Source organism: Sylvia atricapilla, chromosome 23 (assembly GCF_009819655.1).
Source record: "Sylvia atricapilla isolate bSylAtr1 chromosome 23, bSylAtr1.pri, whole genome shotgun sequence".
Taxonomy (NCBI): domain Eukaryota; kingdom Metazoa; phylum Chordata; class Aves; order Passeriformes; family Sylviidae; genus Sylvia; species Sylvia atricapilla.
This window is the reverse complement of record NC_089162.1, coordinates 3685907-3706451: the sequence shown is the minus strand read 5'-3', so window position 1 is coordinate 3706451 and position 20545 is coordinate 3685907. Positions and strand designations below refer to the sequence as shown.

Below are 20545 nucleotides of genomic sequence, written 5' to 3'. Positions count from 1 at the left end.
CGCACTTCCCTCTCAGTGAGTTTAAAAAAATAAAATAAAATAGAAGAAACATTTAAGGGCTGGATTTTGGCCAAGTCTGTTGAATTTGGTGGAGGCAAAAGATAAGGTTTAAGTGTTGGTATCATGAAGGATGTTGGTAGAATTACAGATGTCAGTATAATTTTTTTGTGTGTGTGGAAGAGCTTAAATAAGAACCTGCAGAGCTCCTTTAGAGAGGACCCTTGACTGGGGGAAATTCAAATGTGAGGAGGGAAAAAAAAATATAAATAGTTCCTGCAATGACTGCAGCAGAGGGGAGTGAAATCCTGTTGGGCTGTGCTGACACCAAAGCATGGGCACCCTGATTGAGGAGGCACAGTGACAGCAGTGCCTCTGCTCTGTGTGTGCCAATTACGGTTTGATTGTGAGGGTTTTGGTTTTTCTCCCCAGGAATTTCTGAATTACGCCTTTTTGCTCATTAAAGGCAGACAGATGGCAAAACAAATCTGCAGGAAAATCAGATTCATCTCAGGCCCTGTGCTCCTGAGGACAAGGTGCTGTGTGCATGGTTCAGATTAATTACCCTGGTTCTTTTTTTAGTGTAGACTGGGTTGCATAAGACTTTATTTTTTTTTTTCCACGTCCTACTTGCAGGCAGGGATGACTTCAGCCCAGTCCTTTATGAATGGATCAGGTATGGCCAAGTATGGAAAAGAGTGGGAAGTAAGAGGAAATTCCTCTGGTTGGAGGAATGAGTGTGAGATATGAGCCACACTCTGTGTTCAGTGCCTCAGCTCATCTCCTTTCCCCAGGATTTGGGGGAAAAAAAAAGGGGTGTTCCTCTTTTTAATGTCAATTTTTTGTATTCTGGCCTGTGTACTGTGTTATTGTGAGGCTTTTCAGTAGAGACTGGGAGCTCTGCAGTGGATCCTTCAGGACTGTTGGCTCCAGGAGTGGGATGCAGTGAGGTTTTGTGGCTGGAGTGACACACAGGAAGGTCCAGGGCTGGGAGCAGAGCAGCCCCTGTCTCTTCACAGACATCCCTGGTGCAGTCTGACCTCATGAACACTTCTCCTCCTTTCCTGTGGCAGAACATCCTTGTGTCCTTGGTGGGCAGGCAGTGTCTGTGTCCCTGTGACCATTCCAGGGAATTCCCAGTGAAACTCCTGCAGCCACAGCACAGAGCCTTTCCCTTCCTATTCCAAGCTGGCTGCAAAGCCTGGAAAATCCTCTGAGGTCAGCAGGAATGTGGCTTCTCAGAGGAGTTTGTGCTTCTGTCCTGGTGTGTTGTGGTTTGGGAGAGGGGACAGCACAGCTGGAGCTGCCCACCCTCGGTGGGGAAGGTTCCAGTTCCTCCAGGCTTCACTGCCACGAGGGAAATCCCCAAAAAATGGGGATTCCTGTGTATCCTGGCAGCTCTGCTCAGTGTCCTGCTGTTGGAAAGTCAGCCTGGCTGGAGTGGGAGTGGGAAGTTCATTTCCTCCTCTCCCTGTGCAGATGAACCTCACCTCCAGCTGAAAATTGCTGAGCGTGGCTTTCCAAGCTGAGGCAGCTCTTTTGTGTGCTCTGGTGTGTGTGGCCTGTCCTCTCCAACCATCTGAAATGTCATGATAAGGACAAAAAAAAATAAAATTAAAAAATCACATGTGCAGATGATGCGAAACACTGTGCACCAAAATGCTGAAAAAAAAAAATAAAACCCCAGCTTTTTTTTTTTTTTTCTTTTTTCCTTGCTTAGCTTTTCTAGCGATTTTCTACAGCACTTTTTCCTGGCTCTGTGTGTGCGTGTGTGTGTGTCTCCTTTTTAAAATTCAAAATACCCTTGGAACATTTGCCTTTTGTGAGCAAAGCTGTCCCTCAGCAGTGCTGCCAGGGCTGCTCAGTGAGTTTGGCCACCTGGCCAGTGGAAGAATGAAGCCCCTGAAGAGGTGGTTGGCGGTGCTGATGTGATGATGATGATGATGATGATGATGATGGGCTCCTCTGTTGCTGGCTGGCACTGCTGACAAGGTGACAGCATGTCTGTGTGTGTGTGCATGTGGACATGCACACCTTGGCCTGAACTGTCTCCTGTTCCAGACTCCTGCTGCTGGATTTGTCCCTTGCTCCTGTAACTGGGGAGAACTGTGTCACACCACGCTGTGAAACCCATTGAAATCTTCTGTTTAATCCCACTTTCACTCCACTAATGATCCAAACCAGATCGGACCTGCTTTCTCTGTCCCTCTTTCCTTTGATCCTGAGATCTCTGTGCTAACTAATGCTTCTCTTTTATTTTGTCCTTACAGAAAAGCCAGAGTTGGTATAATGTAAGTACTCCCGTTTCTCTTGTCCCTGGGTGGCTCTGGGCTGGGCGGGGGGACGGTGCAAAGGGGCTTTGCAGTGGCTCCGGGGCCCTCTGACCATTTCCAGCAGGAGGACAGGTGGAAATGGCTCAGCACTGGCAGAGGAGGGCTGCCATCCCCAGGAGAGGGATGCCAGAGACACAGAGCAGAAGCTTTGTCCCTTTGGTCACTCTCGTGGAGCTCCCCACGTCCTGCACCTCTGGTTCCTCAGCTGGGGGGACCCGGGCTGTGGTGACACGTGGTGGTGACACGTGGTGACAAGCGAGAGCTGCCACCCTGCAAACCCTTGGCATCTCTCAGGGCACTGCAGGGGCGACAGAAGGAATCATTTTCTTTTCTCCCCACCCCAGAGAAACACCAACCACCCTTTTGCTTCTGCCTTGGTGTTGTTTCTGTTGTGCCGGCACGAGCGGCCCAAAGCCAGGGTCACCTTTGCACGGTGGGACCCCCAGCCTGGAGGCTGTGCAGGAGCCATGGGCAAGTGCAGCAGGCACAGCTCCTGCCCTCCTGCAGCCACTCAGTCAGAGCAGCGGGTGGTTTGGGCTGGTCAGGTTGGCAGAGGGCAGAGTGAGGAGCCTGCTGGCTGTGGGCAGTGTCGGACAGGGAGAGATGTCCCAGGCAGAGAGAGGCTGAGCGGTGCCTTCAGGGGTCAAATACCAACCCAGGGGGCCACACCGGTGGAGAAGTGGCAGATAAGGACTGTGAGGGGATGCCCCAGGCTGACCTGGCTGCTGCCAAGCCCTGACTCTGTCCCCAGGCTCGAGGTGACTTTGGCTCTTACTGCTTCTGCCTGTAGCTGCTGAGCTCCATTCCCTGCTGCATGATGCTTTGCTGTGCTCTGCTTCTGTGGGTCTCTCGTGTTTTCATGTCCTCTCTATCTTATCTTTCTGTTCTCTTGTTTTTCCTCCATATATTTTCAGCATGAGAGACAGTACATCCGGAGAGTAAGCACTGGCTGCATTTTTTTGTGGTTTTCCCCACCCCACCCCATTATTTTCCTATGTAAACAAAACGAAACAAACCCATTTTCTAGTTAGCAGAGACATTCTGGCCAGATAAAAGCAGCAGTGTGAAAATATGGATGAGCCCCAGACTCCAGGAAGTCAGTCAGTCCCACTTGGCAGTGTTATTTCCATTAAAAATTTGCTAATGCATCTCTTTGATAGAGTTTCCCTGCTTTGCCAGCTCCTTCCAGGCCGGGTTTTTCTGCCATTTGGATCATTCTGATTCCTCCATTCCTCTCTTCTCCGAGAGCAGCTCTAGAAATGAATCTGTGGAATCTGCCTCTTTGTAAAGCTTCACTATTTCCTTTGCTCACTTTCCCCCACTCTGATTTTACACAAACCCCACCGTGCCCAGAGCACCCTCCACGTGGTTCTGTGTGCCAGCTCAGCAGCCCTGGGTGCCAGGCACTGTGCAAACCCAGCCCAAAAAATAATCCCTGCCTCAAAGATCCGCAGGGCATCACCAGTTTTCTTCATTTTCTTGCTGCTTTTACCTGGTCTTTTTGTCTCTGGAGCACTGCCTTCCTCTTTACCGGTTGGAACCCTGCCTTTCCCTTCTCCTGGAGTCCTTTATCTCTGATTTTTTTTTTCCTTAGATGCCACCAACTTCTCCTGCCTTGTGCGTTCTCCTTTCGATCCCACCAGTGCTTTTTTTGGGATTGCCATCCCTGCCCCTGGAGAAGTGGGAGGAGAGGGGTGAAGTGAGGTCGTGGGTTGGGTTGGCACAACCTGCCCCTCTCTCTCTCTCTCTCTCTCTAGTTGTGTTTTCTCTGCTTGGCTTTGCAGAGCACCAATGCAAAGTGCTGCAGGTGCACTGTGAGACTGGGAAGAGAGCCCCAGTTTGGGAATAAAGGCACCCAGACTTTTGGGGTTTGCTCTATGTTCTTGTCCTCGTGGTGGAAGAGCACAAGGTCGGTGGAAAGGAAAAGTCCCTGAGGTGCTTCTTGTGTCTTTAGTGAGGAATTGTGTACATGGGGACTTTAGTTTGGAAATATTGTGGGGTTTAGGGGGAAATGAAATCGGCTGGTGGCTTGTGGTTTAACCATCAGTTGTGTCTGCTTTGGGTTGTGTGTCTGCACGGTGAGTTATTGTTAATTGATTTATTATTTTAAAACCATTTGTAAAAATAGACCTCAGACCTTAAAATGAAACTTGCTTTGTAGTTTTGTTGGCTGAAATGGAGATGTGCCTTGCTCTGAGGTTCTCAGAGAGGTGGGAAATTTGTGTTTCACTCCACACCCAGGAGAAGGCATTTGTCACCCACTCTCATTAAAATGAGAGACAAACTGGAGATGTTTTGCTGCCAGGGATAAAATCTCTCTCCTCCTCTCTGTGTTTTGGGCAAAGGGCCCCATTTCTGAGCTCTCATTTTTGTGTCCCAGTTGAGGCCCTGAGCCTGGCAAATGTGCCGTGGTTTTCCTGTCTCACTTGGGCTGTGGATCCTTCTGCTTCCCTGTTCCTAAATGAGGGTTCCTGTCTCAATACCCCGCAGCGTTTCTGCTGCTCTAGAGCAAGGCTTGCTTCTTAAATTCAGCATCAGGAGAAGCCAGAGGATGCCCTGGAAAAGAGAATGGATAAGATGATCTTGGAACAGTTAGAGGAAACACAGTTGACACTAAGGAAGAGGTGAAATTTAAATCCATGAGGTTTTCACTTCAGCATTTACGTCCCAAGGTCTGCCTTGCTCTGTATTCCCTTATTTTTATCTATCACATATCTGGATATTTTTCTGCTCCCTTTAACTGAGCAGTGAAAAGACACCAATGGTCTCTTTCAGGTGTTCCTAAATATGAGAATATTGGAAGTATTTGCTGTCCCAGTCGGTCTGGGCAGGTCAGTAGGAGCTCAGTCCTTCCCACTTGTGTTTGGGAGAGCAAAGTCTGCCCTGAGGATTGCAGGGAGTGGGACAGGAGCCCTGCTCCTGCAGCTCTGCAAACAGATTTGTGCACACAGGGCAGCCCTCAGCCTGGCAGGAGCTCAGAGTCTTCAAAATAAACCCAAAACACCAGTGAGGAGGCAGGTAAAGGGGAGAGCCCAGAGCTTTCCTTTGGGAAAAGTGCAGGGAAAGGCTGTGCACGAGGAGCTGGCTGAGGGTCTGTCGTGGGCTGTGATGCTGCAAAGGGCCTTTGTGGGGAACTCTGAGCAGCTCTTGAGCTTCTGAAGGATGACCAGACATCACAAGACTGATCAGAATCCAGCCCTGGCTGGTCTCACAGTGCTGTGTCTTTTCTTGGAGACCTCGTGGATGCCACAGTGGAGGGGAAACTCAACTGCTGGGAAGAGTAAAACGTTCCCTCTAAAGGCAGAGGGGAATTTTGTCTCATTTGAGGGAGAACATCAGGAACACCTTTCCCAGGGGGGACAGGCTGAGCCTCCCTCAGCAGCAGCAATCACAGGAACGGAGCTGAATGCAAAAATCCATGAGTGAGCAAGGTGTTGGAGAGCCCTTTTCTCTGTAAATCAACACACTCATCTTTTTAACTCCCAGCAGCCATTTCATCCAATTATTCCTGCAGCAGTGTTAACTCCCTGCCTTTCAGGTATTTTTCATCCTGTCAGAATTTCTCCCCTTTTCTCTGTAAATCAGCACACTCATCTTTTAACTCCCAGCAGCCATTTCATGAAATGATTCCTGCAGCAATGTTAGCTCCCTGCCTTTCAGGTATTTTTTCACTCTCTCAGATTTTCTGTGACTTTCAGTGTGTGGATTGCTCAGCCTGGCTGAGTTGCTGGGTTGTGGAGGCACTAAATCAGCAGTGAACTTTTGGTGCAAGCTCGTGTGGTGATGATGAACTCGGGTTTTCCAGCCCAGATGGCCAGTGATTACTTTAAAGTGTCTTCCTTTGGTTTTTCATTCACTTTGAGAGGCAGAAACAGGAAAAAGATGGAAACTCTGAGCACGCAGGATGGGTTTAGAGGAGATGCTGTGGGACAGGTGGTTTCTTGGCTGGTTTTTCATACCAGCCCTGCTGTCAGTGGGGTCTGAACTCTCCCCCATGAGCAGGGAACGTGTTCTGTTTATTCCAACAGTTTTCCAGAAGCAATGGAAATCATACAAGTCCATCAGGTGTGAAAATGGGAGGAGGTTTTCCTTCCCCCTCTCCTCTGTGCCTCCTGCCGTCTCTGCTCCCTGTTTTCTGTGCCAAGACTCAGTGTTGCTCAGGTTTTGTGTTCTCAGGCCTCCCTGTCCTGCCCCATCCCCCTGCAGTGTTTGAGTTTCCCCTGGAGGATTTATTTGTGTGTGAGGGGGAGATGTCACCACGGGCAGTGTCCCTTGTGTCCCCAGTTCCCTCGCCTTGGCAGTGCCATCCTGTCCCATCGCAGTGTTTGCAGTGGAGTTAATGTTTGCTGCCTGCAGCTCTCCCACCACTGCTGGCACTCAGAGGCAGGTGGCTGGGGGTGGTTTTAGTTTTTGATTCAATCCCGTTTGGAGTTTCCAGCCAAGGGAGCCATTGAGCAAAGCCGTGCAGGTGCCTGTAATGCCAATTCTTTGGTCTCCACAGTTACAGAATTATTTTTTTTTTGATCCTTCCCTCACCTTGGGCTGCAGTGCTGGATGGGGAGACCTCTGTGCCCCCAGGTGCAGCAGTGATTTTGGGGTGCAGCTGAGCAGGGCTGCTTTGGTTCCTTGGTGCTTTGTTGAGGTCTGTGTGCCCAGTGCTGGAAGGCACAGGGGTTTGTGTCAGTGTTTGCTCACAGCTGAGCACATCTGGGGCATTCAGCTGCACATCTGGGGGTTTACCTGCACACCTGAGGGTTCACCTGCACACCCGAGGGTTCACCTGCACACCTGAGGGTTCACCTGCACACCTGAGGGTTTACCTGCACACCCGGGGGTTTACCTGCACACTTGGGGGTTTACCTGCACACCTGGGGATTCACCTGCACATCTGGGGGTTCACCTGCACACCTGAGGGTTTACCTGCACACCTGAGGGTTTACCTGCACACCCAGGGATTTACCTGCACACCCGGGGGTTCACCTGCACACCCGAGGGTTTACCTGCACACCTGAGGGTTCACCTGCACACCTGAGGGTTCACCTGCACACCCGAGGGTTCACCTGCACACCTGAGGGTTCACCTGCACATCTGGGGGTTCACCTGCACACCCGGGGGTTCACCTGCACACCCGGGGGTTTACCTGCACACCCGGGGGTTCACCTGCACACCCGGGGGTTCACCTGCACACCCGGGGGTTTACCTGCACACCCGAGGGTTCACCTGCACACCTGGAGATTTACCTGCACACCTGGGCAGGGACATGGAGAGGCTGGGCCCGGGGGCAGAGGGGCACGGGCAGTGCCATCCCCCAGGGAATCTCCTCTCACTGCAGGGAGGTCATTCCCTGGAGGAAGCCCTTCGTTTCCAACCTGACTAATGAAGGAATCCTACACAGTCCTGGTTTTTGGAGGAGAAGAGTGGGCTCAGGGATTCACCCAGGAGTGGTGCAGCCCCTCAGATTTGTGCCTGGGTGGGTCTCCCGTGGCTGGTTCCTCACAGGAACCTTTATTTTTATCTATTTATCTTTATTTTTGTCTATTTATCTTTATCGATTGATCTATTATTTATCTATCTATTTATTTATCTTTATTTTCATCGAATTACCTTCACTTATTTCTCTTTATTTATTTATCTATTATTTATCCATTTCGAAATCTCTCTATTATTTCTCTATTTATCTTTATCCATTTATCTATATTTTTATCCACGATTACACTATCACAACATTTTTATTCTTCCTTTAACTGACCTGAGCTGTGAAAAGACACCAACTATCTCTTTTAGGTGTTGCTAAATATGAGAATATTGGAAATATTTGGTGTCCCAGTGAGGAGTGGGCAGGTGAGGAGGAGCTCAGTCCTTCCCACCTGTGTTTGGAGAGCAGAGTGTGCGCTGAGGGCTGCAGGAATGGGACAGGGGCCCACATCCAGCCTCTGCTGGCTCCCCTCAGCCCAGCACACCGTGTCCAGCGACTTTCCATGACAGGAAACATCTGCTGGGAGGCAGGGCTGGGTTACTGCAGGGCATTGGCCGGCAGAATTCCCCGGCTCCAGTGACTGCAGCGTGTGTGAGAGTCCTTTTGGGATCTTCCCCACCCACCCCTGCCATGAGAAAGGACTGAGAGCGCGGAGGGACTGCAGGGGAGAGCCTCTGAGCACTGAGGAGCCAGAATCGCTGCTTTTGCTGCTTCCAAAGAGATTTCAGCTTCCAGAGAGGGGGGGACAAGCTGAGCTGGAGCTGTTTGGGTGGGATCTGGCACTCCTGGAGCGTGCCTGGGGCAGGTGCCCTGCACACACCCGCCAGGGCTCCATGCCCACCGGCACAACCCGCTGAGGCTGCAGCAGGGGAGCTCAGGGGGTGCCTGGCAGCACTGACACCCCAATGAGGCTCTTTGGGAGCAGTCCTGTGGAGGGCAGGTCCTGGCTGAGATCCTCGGACGAGCTGGATGTGGGCAGGGGAAGGCGCCTCTCCTGCCAAGCTGCTGCACCTCTCTCGACTTTGGACACAAACAAGGAGCAGTGGGAGCGGGAAGAGCGGAGTGTGAGTGGCCACGGGGAGCTGTGCCAGTGCTGAGGGCAGGAGATGGATTCCCTGCTGGAGTGTGGCTCCCTCTGGGATCTGTTCCTGGATCAAGAGCTGCCGTGGCTGCGGTGGGACCTGGAGGGACTTGTGGACTTCTCTCGAGGCAATGCCAGCCCTGGATGTGATGAAATCCCAGCTGTGAGTGTCTCTGAGCTGTTTGCACCCTGGCAGAGCTGCCGGGGCTGGGCAGAGATTTAGGACAGGTTTAACTGGTGCTGAGCCCAAAGCTCAGCCCTGCAGGGATTATCATCCCTTTTCCCCCCTCCATCCCCGGCCTGTCTGCTTGTTCCTGGAAATCTTGGGCTTGTGCTGGAGCCCATCTCAGGCCAAGATCTTTTCCAGATGTTCAGGCTGGGAGTTTGGCAAGTTAAAATTTCCTATTTTTGTCATCAGCTGGTTGGCAAGCTTTGCTCAGAGCGAGATCTCTCCCTCTGAACCCACTGGGGCTGCAGCAGGGTTTGGGAGTGCTGAGCTGACCCTGGGGTATTCTGTTTCCAGCCCACTGAGGAGCAGGGAACGCTTCTGGGGGCGAGGGGTTGTCTGTGATTTGACAGCCAGCACCAAATCTGCTGTGATCTGACAGCTTTTGGCAGCGCTGGGAGGATAATTCTAAATCAACTCTGTATTCCTCCCACCCCGGTGACTCCACCACCATTCTTAAGCAGAAACTGCCTTCTCTAATCTCAGAATTTTGGGGCCGTCACTGGAAGACTCCCACATTTCTGCCCTGGGAGATCAGTGCCTCTGGAGGAGGATTGTTGGATAAAGAGGGAAGAGGTTCAACCCCTGGTGGCTTCTTCTCTCCATTTGTAGGGGAAGGAGGTTCTCTGGGAGATGTGGATTTGCACTCTGAAGCCCTCAGAGTGTGCTGTGGCTGTCGGGAGCAGCTGGCACAGGCTGTGGAGTCACAGCACAGACCCCAGAGAGGAGCCTGCTGTCCCCTCCAGCCACCAGCCCCGTGTTCCCTGAGGCTGGGACACAAAACCAGTGCAGGACACGCTTCAGTCCCTTTTGGGGCCCCACTGGAGTGTCCTCACCAGCCCAGCCCGTGGCTGTGTTTGCTTGGTGGGGAGAGGGGTGAGCACAGGGAACCCTGAGCTATCGGTGACACTGCTCAAGCTCCTCTGGCAGGGCAGAATCTCCATTTTCTGGGGCAAATTCCCCATTTTCTGGGGTGAATTCACCATTTTCTGGGGTGAATGACTTGTTTTCTGGGGTAAATCACTTCTTTTATGTGGTAAATACCCCATTTTCTGGGCTGGATCCCCCATTTTTCTGTTGTGAATCCCCTGTTTCCCGGGATAGATCCCCTGTTTCCTGGGATAGATCCCCTATTTTCTGGGGTAGATCCCCTGTTCTCTGTTGTGAATCTCCTGTTCTCTGTTGTGAATCTCCTGTACTCTGGGGTAATTCACCCATTTTCTGGGGTGAATCTGAATCCACTATTTCCTCTGCTAATCCCCAGTGTCCTGGGGTAAATCCTCTGTGTCTGGGGTGAATCCCCTGTGTCCTGGGGTGAATCCCCTGTGCCCTGGGGTGAATCCCCTGTGTCCTGGGGTGAATCCCCTGTGTCCTGGGGTGAATCCCCTGTGTCCTGGGGTAAATCCCCAGTGTCCTGGGGTGAATCCCCTGTGTCCTGGGGTGAATCCCCTGTGTCTGGGGTGAACCCCCAGTGTCCTGGGGTGAATCCCCTGTGTCTGGGGTGAACCCCCAGTGTCCTGGGGTGAATCCCCTGTGTCTGGGGTGAGCCCCCAGTGTCCTGGGGTGGCTGTGCTGTCCCTGGCCCCTGGCAGGTGCCAGCAGAGCCCACGCCGTGCCCTGCCCGGTGTAGGATTGCAGGCAGAGGGAATTCTTCTGCAGCCACAGCTTCTGCAGGCAGGGCTGCAGCCTTCCCAGCCTGGATTTGCTCTTCCAAGCCAGATTCTCCTCTTCCTCTCCCTCCCTGCCCCGAGCCCACACCCTCCCATCGCTGGGCTGTGATGGGAGCTCCATCCAGGCTCTGTGAGTGCATCCCCTTCTCCTCCTGTCCCCCAGCTGCTCCCGTGTCCCTGCTCCCCTGGCTGCCCCTCTCTTCATCAGAGCCCCTTTTTTTTTTTTTTTTTTTTTGTTTTTGTTTTTGATTTGCAGGTGTTGAGTCCCACCTACAAACAGCGGAACGAGGATTTCAGGAAACTCTTCAAGCAGCTCCCGGACACGGAGCGGCTCATCGTAGGTAAGGGCAGTGCTGTGCTCTGGGCAGGGGAGCAGCACATGTCCCTCCAGGGTTTCGTTCTTGGCAGGAAAATTGATTAAAATTAAGCACAAACACCAGAGGTTTATGTCCAAAAAGGAAAGAGAGGAGTCCTGGAATTTTATCCCAATAAAGGGAGAGGCCATGGGGCATTTTTCCTGGGGTCTCTCCAATTTTTAGAAGATTCAGCCTCCTTTTTATCCCAATTTCCAGCCACATTTCCCTCTCTCTTTCCCCACTGGCTGAGGTACTCGAGAGGTCCAGACTTCCCAAGCCACCTAATACAGACCCCTTCTAAAATGTACATCCCTTTTTCTTTTCCTCGTGTCACTCAGTGGAATTCCCATGGAATTTCTGGTTCTTCCCATCGATTTTTCGTCCCTCAGTATCCAGTTTTATTTACCAGCAGACCCACAGTTTGTCTGTAAAGACAAATCTCTCTCATTCCTTTCATCAACCAGTGGGATCCTTCCCACTGTTTCCTTTCTCTCTCAGAGCTGGTTTTATCTCCCAGCAGCTCCAGAGTTTGTTTGGGAAGAGAAATCCCTCATTCCTTCCGTTCTCCTGTCATTATCTCACTGACAAGGAGCCTGTTTTGTCTGCCTGGAGCACAGGCAGAGCCCCATTTCCAATGGGTTCTGATTTTCTGATGGGTTTTCCTCGTTCAGTGGGGAATGATGTGATTTTTTTTCCCCTCCCTTTTCCCCAGCATCCCTGCTCACACTTGAGTGCCCTTCCCAAACCTCACCTCCCAGCTGGTGAGATGCATCTGCTCCTGTGCCTTACACAACTGCAGATCCCCTCCTGTGCCCCACGCTGCTGAAAGCTGCAGAGGGATGGAAATCCTTAGGGATGCTTTAAACGAGGGGGTGAGGGGAAAATACACAATGACTCCGGGCAGGCAGACAGGAGGAGACAGATTAAATCTGGAAATAGCACGTGGGCCGGTGCAGAGTGACCAGCTGATGAGGCAGATCATCAGTCAGGGGGAGAGATGGGCTGTGACATGTCCCTGGAGCAAACAGCCCCGTGGGCAGGGCAGCAGCTGGGGCTCAGCTCTGTGCTGGGTGTCTTCTCCTGCTGCTCATCCTCACCTTCGGGCTGTCCTGGTGCCTTTTGTCACGCTTACCTGGGAGCAGAGGCCAAAGGTAAAAGCGTGGATTTGTTAAGTGGATGTATTTAATGAAGGGCCTTCAGGTAGATTTAGGGCAGATGAAGCCTCCCCAGGGATGGAGGATTGAGAGATGTGAAGGTGATTCACTGATCAGAATTTGTTTTTATTGAGATTTCCAAATGCTATATACTATTTTAGGAAGACTAAAAACTTTTTACTCCAATGATTGGGTTAAAATCACCCAGACAAAACTCGTACATTTTACAACATCTCTTGCTTGCTTTGATTCAATCTTCTTTTCCTGTCTGCCAGACTTGAGCCAATCTTCATGTAATCTTCAAAACTCTTGTTTGGTCTTGCCAAGGCATCTTGGATGTCAAACTGGCTGTGCCAATTAAATCCACAGTGTGCCCTGTGCCCCAAGGGGCTCCACCCCAAATGGACAATGGTCACGAGTTTTTCACACAATTATAAATTGGGTCCATTTGCATATCAGGGGTTAATCCTCCAATTACAGCTTCAGGTAATAAAGTCACTTTGCCTCAGTTTGCTCCTTCCCAATTCACTTTTGTTTATAATTTTGGGGCCTGAGGTTTTTGGGTGTCCTTGAGTTCCAGACCCAGAGGGATTGTTTTGTGTGACCGAAGTGACACTTTACACGGAGTTTAGAGTTATGCACTGATGCAGCGCAGGATTTAAAAAATATAAAAGGCAAAGAATCTTCAGGTAGCAGTTGCATTTTGTGTTTTCTGTGCTGCTCACTGAGCACGTGCTGTCCTCCCACAGATTACTCATGTGCTCTCCAGAGGGACATTCTCCTGCAGGGCCGCCTCTACCTCTCCGAGAACTGGATCTGCTTCTACAGCAACATCTTCCGCTGGGAGACACTGGTGAGGCTCTCCCAAACTGCCCCAGCCTGGGGCTGTGCTCAGATTTGCTTTGGGAGCTGTTATAAATACATATTACAAAGCTGGCTTTTCACAGATATTAAGATGAATGCCGTGTGTATGATGCTAAAATAACTTTGCTTTTATTTCTGCTATTAATAAAGATTTAGGAGTAATAGTAGCTGATGGGATTAGAAGTGAGCTGTCTGTTTAGTCAAGATGACATCCAATAAACATCTAATGAAGACCCTGCTGTTAAAATGCTGACTATCAATATCTGCTGTCTGAAAAAAGTGTAGATCACAGTCCAAACTAGAAGTGGCAATAAACCATGTGTGCTCTAAAAGAGCAGACCCAAGGAGGGGCCGTGCTAAACAGTTCTTAGAAAAATAGGAATATGTATAATAGGCTATAAATATGCAACAGGCTGATGCAATAGGAAAAGTATTTAAGGAATTTCTCCCAGATAGTAGGTGTGGTCTTGGCTGAATGCCAAGCACCTGTTTTAAACCTTTATTTCTATCTCCTAGTGTCTTTTTATTAAAGTTTTTAAATTTTACCAGGAAAGCGAACCTGGTTTTTCACAGAAGCGCTCTCCCTGCTGCCTTTCTCACCACTCTCTCTCCTTCCTGGTGTTTTCCCCTCCCTGCTGCAGCTGACAGTTCGCTTGAAGGACATCTGCTCCATGACCAAGGAGAAGACAGCTCGGCTCATTCCCAATGCCATCCAAGTTTGCACTGACACTGAAAAGGTACCGAGGCCACCCCTGCCAGGGCACTCAGCGTGTGTTTGGGGTTTTTCCAAACTGGGCAAAGGGCTGAGGGCAGGGTTTGTGCTGAGCTGGGCTGAGGCTGGAGCCCAGATGAGGGGCCAGGTAAAATATCCAGGATTTCCAGGAGCATGTCCCTAGCAATGTTCCAGTGCTCACTCCCTGGTGAGATTCCCTGGCCTCTCCATGAGCTTCACTCTGTGCTCCATGGATGGCTCACTCCAGCTGCAGAGTGCCCTCAAACCAGCCTTGGTGTGTTCTTCTCCTGGTTTTTTTTTGCTTTTTCTGATCTTTCTCTCCTTCTCTCCCCCATGCAGCACTTTTTTACTTCCTTTGGGGCTCGGGACAGGACGTACATGATGATGTTCAGACTGTGGCAGAACGCTCTGCTCGACAAGGTACAGAGAGAAACCCCAGCTGGGCTGGAAGGTGGGGATGGAGATGGGCAGGAGCATCACTTCTGGCTGAAAATAATCACCTAGGGACAGCAAACACAAGGGTTTGGGCAGAGCAGGCTCATGACTGCAGATGCAAGTCCCTCTTCTTGCAGGGAATTTTTTACTGGGGTTAATGAGTACGTTTTCTGGGATAAATCGCCTGTTTTCTGGGGTTAATAACCCATTTTTTGGGATAAATCACCCATTTTCTGGGGTTAATAACCCATTTTTTGGGGTAAATCACCAGGTAAATCTCCTATTTTCTGGGGTAAATCACACACAGTAGGTGCCACTTTGCCCCTGGTGAGGAATCAGAGCCTCAGGAGGGAATTTTTTTTTTTTTTGGAGGTCTGTAATTCCACAGCCCTCAAGAAAGCAGTTCAGAAAGCAGCAGAATTAACTCAGTGTGCAGGCAGTGCTCTCAGTAAGTCTGTGCTCCAGGAGTGTGGAGGTCCAGACAGGGCAGAAAGTGAGAGTCCAGGACATGCCAGATCCAAGAGAGAGCAGCTGTGGGTGCAGGGTGCACTGGGTGAGGGCTCAATGGGTTGGATTTTAAAATAAATCTGCTCCTGCTGTGCCAGAACCCCTGCAAATCCTGTATTTGAGCCAGTGTCTGTTCCACAGTGTGCAGGGAATTTCTGCCCTCCCTGCAGCAGGGAGCTGATGTTACAGAGCTCCCACAATTTCGGGCTGTCCTGGCTGGAATTCAGACCACGCTGGAGGAATGGGGCACAGGGAATAAACACCCTGTCCCCAAAAATCGGGGTGGGATTTAGGAGGAGAGAGGATCACCTTGCCTGGGGCAGCCTGTGCTGTTCCATGGGCTGTAACCTGAGCAGCCTTTTGAAATTCCCGATGAAAATCCAGCGCCCTTGGTCTCAAGGTCAAGGCAAAAGGGAACTGACCGAGTGATAAACACAGGAAACATTTCCAGAGCTCTTTTTTTCCACATGTGGCATCCGTGGCTGGCAGGAAAAGGGGACAAAGAGCTGAGTCCAGTGTTCCTGATAAGACATGGATGGGAGTTAATTAATGTGTGTGGGAAGGAGGTGGAACAGTCAGATTTTTCTGGATGAAAGTTCCTCATTAGAGGCTTTTTTTTTTTTCCCCATGCTTTTGGTTGCTGCTGGTAGGGAGCGAGATTAAAAAATTCCTGCCTTATCCCATGCAGTTACTATGGGAAGAAATTCAAGCCAGAAACTCAGGAGAAAGTTCACTGGATTTGTTTCCCCTCTTTACCAAGAAATCTTTGTTGTTGGTCATAAGTTTCTTCTGGGTGAAAATCCCCTTTGATCCCTGTACCACATCTTGAGCTCACAAGTTTTCCTGCCCCGTTTTTTAGAGTGTCATGTCACAGTCATGTGGTGATCACTGACCTGCATCCCTAAAATCTGGGCTTTTTTCAGTGGTCTGGATAATTAATTTTCTCTTTTTTACTTTTTTTTTTTTTTTTTTTTTTTTACTTTTCACGGGGGTGTCTGGTGACACAAACTCCTTTTGATTCCAGACTGCAGCAGGAAATGTTTTCCTTCGTTGCTGCTTTAGCTCATTTTCCCTGCAGCTGGGGTTTTTCAGGCAGCTTTAATTTAAACAAAGTTGGTTGTGGGGGGGAAAAAATAAACCTCAAAATGTCTTGGGGCTGGTGGAGCAGCAGAGATTAAAAATGGAGGAGCAGAAGAGGTGGAGGGAAATGCAGGTTTAGTGCTTCCATTGCTACATTCCAGCACTGTTCAGTGGGAAATCTCATCCATCTGCTGCTTTTGGATTTTTATAAGGAGCAGGAGGCTGTGGCATGGAAAAATGACAGTGGCAGATTTTGGGGCAGAACCTGGGCTGATGGTGGAGGATTTTTGGTGACAGGTCGTGTTTGTGCTCAGTGGGGGCAATCTATAAGCCAGAGATTAAATAAGTAATAAAATGGAATAATAATAAATAATATATTAAAACATTACAGATAATCACATATATATTGTATTATTGTATATTATAATATATGAGATTATTTGTAATATATTATATAATAACATTTTATGATATATTATATATATAATGTGTTATATTTATCACATATAACATATATGTATTTGTGTATGTATATATAGTATATCTATAAGTAGTATTAGATATACTTATATGCGTGTATATGTATAATATATACGCATATGTATATATATATAAAATTCCATTATATGTAAAAAAATATATATTTATATATAAAAATGTAAAATCCCATTATTTATATAAAAATATAAAATTGTATCTGATGGCATTTGTAGTTTATTTTATCTATAAAATAATTATTTTTATAAAATTATTATTAAAATAAATCGTTATAACGAATAATAAAGAAATAATTTTATTTCTGAAAAGAAATATAATAAATGACAAACTCCATAAATAGTAATCAACTCCATAAAAGGGATTTTCACAGAGCTGAGCCCACAGAAAGTCTCCCACCTCAAGTATCAGCATCCCTCACTTCTCCTTTCAGGGCAAGTCATGCCCTCCTGGCAGTGCTAATTCCACACTTTCACTATATTTTGGCCTTTTTGGCTGCACATAAATGACGTTCTGTGTCCTGTTCCAGCCTCTGTGTCCAAAGGAGCTCTGGCACTTTGTCCACCAGTGTTATGGGAACGAGCTGGGGCTGACCAGTGATGATGAAGACTACGTGCCTCCTGACGATGACTTCAACACCATGGGGTGAGTGGGCTGGGCTCTGCCTGGGGGAGCAGCTTGTGCTGCATGTCCCAAACTGCTGCTGGTCCTCACACATCCCTGGGCCTGGCCAGGTGCTTGCCCTTGGATGTGTGATGCCTGAAGAGCTGGAAGTGTAGCGTTTTCTCGTGAGCAGTTCCAGAAATGCCCAAGCACAAGGCACGGCTGCAGGGAAAATACGGGCTCCTGAAATGAATGAATCAATCTGATTCTAACACAGGCCATTTATTATTTACATAAAGCCACAGTTTTATTTTCTAGCACTGCTGTTTACACCTGCAGGAGTCTTTTGATTGGCCAAGTCGTTTGTCCATCAGACAGGCACACATCCTTCAGGGCACTGAACTGCTCCATCACCACGCCGTGTGCCTTCTGTTTGAGTTTTGTATTTCTTGGTGACACTTTCCCAGGCTCTCCCTCATTATTTTTAGACCTGTTGCTGTGCCCGTAGCCTTGACGAATCTTTGAAAATTCTGAAAAAGAAGACTGCAGGTGTCTTCTTATCCACAAACAGTACAAAGAATGGCCTAAGTTATTCAGATGCATCTCTACACCAGGCAGTGCTGCATGGCCAGAAAATGCTGATGCTTGTCAGTCCCTGTATAAACCCCCCAAAAATCGGGGCTTGCTCCCCCCTGCACTGAGCCATTCCTGCCTCTGGACAGCGTGGAGACTTCATAGAACCATTCTCACTTGCTCTGTGTGTGCAGCTGTAGCTGTTGTGAGAGGGGTAACCATAAAAACCTGTGTTCTCTGTGGCGTCCCAGCTACTGCGAAGAAATCCCCGTGGAGGAGAACGAGGTCAACGACAGCTCCTCCAAGAGCAGCATGGAGGCCAAGGCAGAGGCCAGCCCTCAGCTGCCAAAGAAATCTGTCACTGCCAGCACCCTGACCTCCACGGGCAGCAGTGAAGCCCCAGCCTCGGTGAGTTTTTAATCCCTGCTTTTAGCCCTGGTTCTGTGCCTGAGGTGTTTGGGTTTTCTGAAATTCTTTTCTCGGCGAATTTTCTGCAAAAAAAGAGAAAATGATGTTGTTTTACACCACAAGGACATAGACTCCGAGATTCACAAGGCTGAAAATGACTCCTTGATTTTTGGGCTGTGTCTCCCTTTTATACCATTTCACACAGCCCAATCTGATTGGTGACACAGAGACAAACCTCTTCACTGCCATTGGTCAGAGCAGAGGGACATCAAGAAGTCCCTCCTGGGGAAAGGAATGAATAACAAAGTTACAGCTACAAAAACATTTCTCCTGTTGACAGAAAATTCCCTGGGGAAAAGAATTTCAGAAAAGCAAAACATGTCAGCAATGAACCAGGGCAACAAAAAATGTTTTTGTAACTGTACATATGTTATTTTTTTTAGGAGGGACTTCTTGATGTCCCTCTGCTCTGACCAATGTGATTGAAGAAGTTTGCCTTTTTTTTTTTCACCAATCAAATTGGTCTGTGTAAAATAGTATAAAAGAGAGACACATCCTAAAAAAAAAAAGGAGTAATTTTCAACCTTCTAAATCTCAAAGTCTGTAGTATAAAACAGCATGACCTCCTCTAGCAGCAGGGATTTGTTTTCCCTGAAATCCAGCACCCCCTGAGGTTTGTTCATCCTCCAGCTGCTGCTCCACTGCTGCTGGTTTCAGTCCTTGGGCAGTGATTTTGTCACTGGGACTCTCAGCAGCAAGAGCATTTTCCTTTCTGTGCTTCTGGATGAAAAGTCTTGGACATAAAAGAATTATAATTTCTTCCCTGCCTTCAGTAATTCCCTGGAAAACAGTGTGTACCCTCCTGGTGTTATGGCAGAACAGACCTTGTTCAGATATTACCCCAGGTTCTTTCAGCTTGTTCAGGAGCACAACCAGCATGGGACAATATTGTGTTTGTCTGAACACAAAACCTGCTGCTGCTCAAAGCTTGAACACTGATTTTTTTTTTTTTTTTTTGTGAGGAGGTTTTACAAACACTGCCTGGCAGTTGTCCTCCTCTCTCTAGTTAACTTCCAGAAAAGTCAAGGCCACGCATTCAGAAATCGGCTCAGATATGTGGGTTTTTGTGAGGCAAAGCCCGTTCCCAGGTGCTGATGTTGTGCCCTGTCCTTGCTGCAGTTCGATGGAGTGCTCCCAGAGGAGGAGGAGGCCGTGGCAGAGAGCCCCGTGGAGAAAGACCTTGGCATTGCCAACATCATGGGAGAGAAAATCGACATCATTGGCCCTGTGAACTCCCCCTCCCTGGACTTCAATGACAACGAAGACATTCCCACTGAGCTCAGTGACTCCTCAGACACCCACGATGAGGGTACGTGGCCACAGGGGGATTTCCATCCTTGTCCCATCCTTCCCTGGGAGGGAATGGAGTGGTGGCTGCTGAAATCCTCTTCTGGGCTCTGAGGATGAAAGGAATTCCCATTGTGGGCTGCAGAGAGTGAATGTGTTTAAGTTTTCGGGTGTGCCTAAAAGTTTTAGGATGTCCCTAAAATAAGCAGTGTAATTAATTATCCCTTCTGACAAAGAGTCCCAACTCCTGCTTTGGGATCAGTGCAGAGAAAGGGTTGAGGTTCTTCCTTTAGGTTCCTTCTGAAATATTGGGGTCCTGGTGTATTGGTTTTTATCTCCTTTTCTGTCAGAGCCAGGATTAAATGCTTGAGAGATGGATTCCGTGTTCAGGCTCAGATGTTTATTAATTCTTATCTATGTTACACTCTCACATGTTGTGAGTTCCAGCTAACAAAGTGAAAAATGGCTCTGTCTCTATCTCTACAAGGCCTTTTAAGAAAAAAGTGTCCAATTATGAAATGACACCTAAATTATTTTTACTTTTAACCCAATCACCAACCACCCCCGGTCTGCAATGGGGATTTTTCTATCCAATTACAAAACCCCACCCAGACCATGGAGAAGGTGAAAAAGAAGGACTCAGCCTCTGCCCTAAATCCTCCATCTTGCTTTATATCTATATTACTGTATTCTAAACCCTGAAACTCTCAGTTTTGCCCCCTGTGATATCACACACTCCTATCCAAACCCCACACCCACAATCCCAGGGCTGTCACTCAATTTTGGGAGCCTTTTCCCCGGCCTCAGGTCACTGCAGTGTTGCTTGGGGGTCAGTGAGCACAGAAAGTCTGGAATTCTCAGTGCCCAGGGCTCCAACACTGGTGCTGTACAATCACATCTCCCATCACCCTGGAGGGTGGTGGCTGGGCCCTGAGGGTCTGTGTCCCCACAGGGGAGGTCCAAGCCTTTTACGAGGACCTGAACGGGCGCCAGTACGTGAACGAGGTGTTCAACTTCAGCGTGGACAAGCTCTACGACCTGCTCTTCACTGACTCCCAGTTCCAGAGGGATTTCATGGAGCAGCGCCGCTTCTCTGGTGAGCTCCTGCTGCCACAGGGGCTGCAGAGGGCAGGGCTCTGCCGTGGAGGCACGGTTTTGTCTGCTTTGGGGGACACTCTGAGCAGATTTTGGGACAGCGTGGCCTGTG

General features: G+C 49.0%; 1 protein-coding gene across 5 annotated transcripts in view; it reads left to right on the top strand.

Annotated features, from left to right (window-relative positions):
* GRAMD1B (GRAM domain containing 1B) overlaps positions 1–20545 on the top strand; it is a 75106-nt gene that overhangs the window by 45503 nt on the left and 9058 nt on the right. For 3 of the 5 annotated variants that reach the window (XM_066334931.1, XM_066334932.1, XM_066334928.1), the window contains exons 3-11: positions 2268–2288; positions 11040–11124; positions 13043–13146; positions 13799–13894; positions 14230–14310; positions 16937–17052; positions 17835–17991; positions 19171–19360; positions 20291–20434. In XM_066334931.1, the coding sequence (XP_066191028.1) occupies positions 2268–2288; positions 11040–11124; positions 13043–13146; positions 13799–13894; positions 14230–14310; positions 16937–17052; positions 17835–17991; positions 19171–19360; positions 20291–20434 (994 nt within the window). Of the gene's footprint in view, positions 1–2267; positions 2289–8789; positions 9051–11039; positions 11125–13042; positions 13147–13798; positions 13895–14229; positions 14311–16936; positions 17053–17834; positions 17992–19170; positions 19361–20290; positions 20435–20545 lie in introns of those variants that run through there. The other 2 variants (XM_066334930.1, XM_066334929.1) reach the window with 2 other exon arrangements.